Source organism: Pyrus communis, chromosome 17 (genome assembly GCF_041283825.1).
Source record: "Pyrus communis isolate YQ-2024b chromosome 17, ASM4128382v1, whole genome shotgun sequence".
In the NCBI taxonomy this organism is placed as follows: Eukaryota; Viridiplantae; Streptophyta; class Magnoliopsida; order Rosales; family Rosaceae; genus Pyrus; species Pyrus communis.
In genome coordinates this window covers 13,590,604-13,596,614 of record NC_142581.1, presented here as the reverse complement: position 1 = coordinate 13,596,614, position 6,011 = coordinate 13,590,604, and the positions used below count along the sequence as shown (strand labels likewise).

At 37.2% G+C, this 6,011-nt stretch overlaps 1 protein-coding gene across 1 annotated transcript; it reads right to left on the bottom strand.

The window, feature by feature from the left end:
* Positions 1-1,431: 1,431 nt before the first annotated feature.
* Positions 1,432-3,764, bottom strand: LOC137708193 (trimethyltridecatetraene synthase). The gene is made up of 2 exons (XM_068447212.2): positions 2,771-3,764; positions 1,432-2,438 (listed from the first exon to the last, which is right to left on the bottom strand). The coding sequence occupies exons 1-2, from the start codon at positions 3,671-3,673 to the stop codon at positions 1,809-1,811; spliced, it is 1,533 nt and encodes a 510-aa protein (XP_068303313.2). The 5' UTR covers positions 3,674-3,764; the 3' UTR covers positions 1,432-1,808.
* Positions 3,765-6,011: the final 2,247 nt, after the last annotated feature.

The window sequence follows — 6,011 nt, the reverse complement described above, 5'->3', positions numbered from 1 at the left end:
CTACAATTATCACCAACTCCAAAGTTTTTATTTTTATTTTTTATTTTTTAAGAACTGGAAATATTTCATAACCAGGCCGAAGCCAGGAGAACAAAGAAAGCCACTCATGAAAAATCCATGAGAGTTCATCCAAAAAAAAAAATACACAAATCCATGAGATATACCTATATATGTGTATATATAATAATAATAACGATAGGTCCCAAATATCTGGGACCGAAATTTAAAGCAAGTGCAAGGGAAATTTACTAAAATGATCCATCAAAACTGCTGTTGAGCCGATCAAAATCAAATATTGACGATATAACAGTCAGATATCTCCTGTAAATTAATCAATTGAATTTTGAAAAATAAATATTTTGGCCAATTTCTGAAAGTATAAAGGGTTTAAAATCTACTTCAAGTTTTGAACTTTACAACCTAAATCCGCTAACTGGAAAGTGGAATGAGTCGGAGCCTAGGGATAAAAAAAAATATGAGTCTTTAATTTTTGTGGAAAAAAAAATCAAAGTTGTTGGTTTGTGTGAGATGGACCAGCGAAATGAGTTAATGAGTACTGATAGGTTCAATTTGTGTGGTCCAGATTTTTTTATCCCTAGGCTCCGGACACTAAGTTCTGGAGTGGATCCAATTCCATACTTTTGGGTTTGTTTTGATCAATGTTTTTATATTTTATTTGTGGAGTTCTAGTTGTTTTAGTTTTGGAGTTACTTTTTCTTTTGTTTGGGAAAACTATAATAATTTGGAGTTACTTTCATTCTCATTGTGGTATGTTTTGATATAACGACCTTCAAATTTCGCACAGAACTCTTAAAATTCAATTATTTTGTGTTTATTTTGGTTGTTTAGTTTTAGACCATATAATAGTTGGTTTTATGAAATCAATTGAAGTCTAGCAAAAAGAATTTATTTATGACATCTATTAATTGTAATGTTTTTAGTATGTTCATGTGAAACTATGTAATGTAAAAACCTCAATTTAAGTTTTTGGACTCAAGAATCTCAGGCTCAACCATGCTACTTGTGGTTTAATTTGAGAAATTTTCTAATATGCTCCATTGTATCCTCTGCATACACTGAGATTTATAGAGTTTAAATTTTAATCATTGAATGTTTAATAAAAAAAATCTAACGATAAAAATCTCTATATACAAAAGGGAAATATTAGAATTTTTGCCATTTTGACCTTTTCTATCTCAATCACGACATTTTAAAGGGCCTATCAGCTTCAGTATCAACGCATGGTGAATGCCAAATAATGGCAAATATTGTGCCATCCTATTCAACTATTTATATTAGTGGATCGTTGATATCTGGTCTACAGTATGTTAGTCATCAGTTGTAATTTCAAATAATATCTTCCATCAATTATTAATTTTTTTTTTTTGGACTTTTCTGACCAGATAAGATAAAATCAAATCAAATCAAATATACGTCTAGAAATAGTTTAGAATTTTTTGTTAAATAAAAATTATGAAATCCGATAACAGGATCACGTGTCTGTGTAGATCTTAAACACAAATCCCTTGCTTTAAAATTCAACACTACTCCCATGTAATGACCCAACCTTTCTCACATCATCCAATGAGCCATCACCAACGGGTGCCACACAAAGACCCCCTCCCCTCCTGAAGGAGAGTGAAAGCCACCCATCAACTAACTTTACTATTTCCACATATAAAAGTGAAACAAAAGAAAAAAAATGGAAATACAGGAATAGGTCTGGATTGGGATTGCACTCATAACAAACTTTCCCAAGTACTAAACATTATTGAGAGGAACTAGCTGATACAAAGAAACTCACATAATCACAGTGAGTAAACATGAGGTGGAAGACGAGGCTCACAGACTGCAACAAGGGGAGTTTTTTTCGGTGTCGAAAGCCCGAAAACCTCCTCCATGCTCAAATCCTCTTTCTTCATGTTATATGGCATTCTCCATGTAAATCCATGTAACAGATTAGCCAGACTTGACTGAATGACCTTAATGCCCAGACTGTAGCCAGGGCACATCCTCCTGCCTGACCCAAAAGGAAGCAGCTCAAAGTCCTGGCCTTTGACATCAATGTCCTTGCCTAGGAACCTCTCAGGGAAGAACTCCTCAGGGTTGTCCCACAATTCAGGGTCTCTTCCTATTGTCCACACACTCACTAGGGCTCTGGTGCCCTTGGGTATGTCATAGCCAGCTACTTGGCAGTCTTCCCTGGTTTGCCTTGGCACCAACATGGGTGCCACTGGGTGCAGCCTCATGGTTTCTTTGGCAATGGCATCAACATATGGGAGATTAACAATGTCCTTCTCCTCAACCCATCTCTCTCTTCCAATCACCCTGTCTAGCTCCTCCGCTGCCTTTTTGAATATCTCCGGCTTCCTTAGGAGCTCCGAAATTGCCCATTCCACCGTCACTGCTGAGCTCTCCGTTCCTCCGGCAATTAGGTCCTAATAGAATCCACCAACATAAAATAACTCTCATATTTTAAGTCACAAATAAGACATTAGTATTTATCTGAGTTAATTCTAGATCTTATTTAAAATTACGGTGATCTCAACCGCTCACATGCAGTCAATAACCATGGGATGCTAATGCATTGTGGTACCTAAATGCATCAACTGCTCACAGTTGTCTGATCCTAACATTACTCTTATATCCAGTGAACAAGACGTAGTATTTCACATCTCATATGTCACATATCACATCTACTAAACTTTAGGAAAATTCTCAAAGATTATAGTATATTATTCCATAAAATAAAAAACTAAACAAATCATACCTGAGTAAATGCCTTGACCCCATGCCTCTCAAGCTTAACTTCTAGGTTAGGATCATCAGCAAGCTGCAAGAGCACATCAACCATGTCTTTTGCAACAAAGTCTTTCCCACCAGCCTCCCTCTTTGTGATATGTTCATCCAACACATGCTCCAAAAACATATCCAACTTCTTGCTCAAAGTCTTCATCCTCTTTATGTACCCTTGTAAGTCCAAAAAATCAAGCCAAGGTATTGAATCGCCGATGTTCAACACCCCACTCAGCAAGAACAACTCATCCAACATCTTCTTGAACTCATCGGGGCTCACAATCGCATCTTTAGTCTCGTCAGTGTACTTCTTTCCAAGCACCATCCGGCTTATGACGTTGAGGCTCACGGTTGAGAGGTGGTCTTTGAGCAAAACGTTGGAGTTGGAGGAATCATATAATCCTTTAAGCAAGGCACTCATTTCCTCCCTCCTAATATATTCATAAGACTCTAGGCGTTTGTTGCTGAAAAGCTCCGTGATGCACATTTTACGGGCTTGCCGCCAATATGGGCCATACGGGGACCAAGTGATGTCCGAGTAGTTGTAGGTTGTGTGTTTGCCGGCTGCGAATTTAGGGCGGCCGGCAAAAGTGACGTCGTGTGTTTTCAGGAAGGCCTTGGCCATTTCTACTGAAGAACCCACGACGACAGGGTATGACCCAAACTTGAGCTGCATGATGGGGCCGTATTTTAGGGCGAGCTCGTGGACGGAACGGTGGGGAAGGTGGCTTATGAGGTTGAGGTTTCCAATGATAGGCCAGGGTTTAGGGCCGGGTGGCAGATTGAGCTTGCCGTGGCGGAGGCGGCGGGAGAGGAGGATGAGGGCTAGAGCTCCTAGCCATGCAGCTACGTATGCAACAACCCAAGTGGCTTCCATTATTTGACAAGTAGTGAAGTGGTTTGTCTGGGTGGTGAAATATTGATGTATGTTTGAGGTGGTGGGAAAGGGGATTTATAATTGGAGGAAGTCAATACACAGGTCGCCTCACTTGTCTGGTATATAATCTAACATCATTTCAATTGTCGTTTTTCATGATAACAATTTATCGTTGTCAAGTATGCACATTGGATTTCTATTAAACAGAGAAGACTCGCCAGTCAATGCTGATTATGATATTTTTTTAAAATAAAATTTATTGGAGAGAAAAAGAGAATACAAGCAGCAATGAGCTGCAACCACAAGAAAAACATATAGCAAAGCTAACAACGCTGCACCAAAGCAGCAACAATAAGCGCTAACTATTTATAGGTATATTTCATTTCTTTAAAACAGACTCATCAGCAGCGGAATGGGTGATTTTCAAAGAACTCAATCGAAGACTAATAGTGGACTTAATTAAGTTGAGAACCACCGCAGCGGTTTGACATGAGTTCTTGAATCCACGGTTATTCTGCTCCAAACATAATACACAGTAGTAGCAAGACCTAACTTCAATATTATTGATGATAGAGATTTTCCCTTATAACGGCTAGCAGCCCACATGACAAAAAGAGGCCAGGGGAGCCTTGGCCAAGGGACACTGTACCTGAACAACACTGAAGACCAAATACCATCATAAAAGGACACTCAAAGAAGAGGTGGCAATGGTGATTATGTTTAGTAAAAGGCAAGTTAAGTGTCTTCATTGGGAGAGAATGTAAGAGATTGATTTTGGAAATAAGTGTTTTTTTAAAAGAGCTTCTGATTATGTTTAAAATAAATTTAAAAACGCCTTTCAATCATACAAGCGCGTTTTTAGAGCAACACATGTTCTGTACTTGTTAAAAAAAATACTTTTAAGTGTTGTTTAATAAAATTTTCTTCATGTTTATATTTACGAGCAAAAATACTTTCTACAAAACTATTCCCAAACAAGTGATATGATTACCCACAACTAGAATACGATTATCACATTGTATCCTTGTAGATAGAGTTTCTTTGTTGCGTTTTACTTGGTGCCTCCAATTATAATAGGAGAGAACCAAAGCACCTTTTAAAATAAATAAAATAAAATATAGACTTGACTGTCCAAATTAAAAATTCAAATGAGACTCAACAACTCAACTAATATTGTTATTAATAGCTACAAAAGGATAATATTAAAAAAAAATAGCGATATTCACACATTCATTTTATCTTCCACACATTTTGTGAATTTTTTTGTTATTGATCTTCTTCATTTAATTTTATTGGACGGTTGGAAACTAAGAAGAATCCATGAAATATAAAAATAGGTGTGTAGATAGCACTATCTAATAATAATAATAATAATAAACTGTCTTAAAAAAATTGTAAAGAAGGCCAACTTGATAATTTGGTCAATGATCAATAAACGAAATTCAAACCCTTCTAGTCTTTAGGGAAAATAATAAGAAACCTACCAAGCCAATCCACGAAGAAAACTACAAAAGTGAGAGGCGTTTTCTCAGTTGGTATGTTTGAATGGGCTGAAGGACTTGACCGTGGACTAGATTGCAAATTCACTTTACTTTCTTATCATGAGTTTCCGGGAAAATCTTGGGATCGGATGCATGAGACAATTGAAAAATGGTTTTTCTTTTATTTTGTTTTTTTTTTGGAAGTAGACATTTTCAACGCAGAGGTGGCTGTTTGAATACGGTTCCCAAATTTTTACATTTATACATCTCGTATTTATCCTGCATTTTATTAAATCTTGATCATTCTATTAATCGTCATACGTAAAACTGTTTTCTTTAAAAGTGCTCTCTGTCTTTTTAAAAGTATTTTTAAACATGTCAATTGTCTAGTGTGGAGTGTAGAGCAAAAAATAATCCCAAAAATTATAGAGCTGACACGTGGATTATTTCCCAAGAAATATAAGACTACCCCTATTAAAGGAGCAGAGAGCAGCCTCATTCACCACGGGCAGCTGAGCTAGAACAGGCAGAGATCAACAACTGCTCAATGCACCCACGGGCAGCTTAGGATATTTACCTATTTATTCTAAGATATTTATTTACACAAATATCTTAGAATATTCCACCCAAAATACCACCTAGGGCCGGCCACCCCTAAACCCTATAGGGTCAGCCCACTTCCTCCTCCTTTCCTATAAATACTCCATTATCTCCAAAATTCTGTAAGCTTTAGCTACCCTTAAAGAGGCTTTTTGCTTCCCATAAACACTCAAAGACATTCTTTACAAAATTCTAACTTTGGCATTGGAGATTCTTTAGCCAAATCCCCCCTCCTCATTCATCGTGGGTGTGTGAGG

What these genes read in the sequence shown, in the direction of transcription:
- LOC137708193 (XM_068447212.2), bottom strand. Translation starts at nt 3,673, where the DNA reads ATGGAAGCCACTTGGGTTGTTGCATACGTAGCTGCATGGCTAGGAGCT. An exon ending in GGGTCAAGGCATTTACTCAG is followed by an intron (nt 2,439 to 2,770) that starts GTATGATTTGTT and finishes GGATTCTATTAG; the next exon opens with GACCTAATTGCCGGAGGAAC.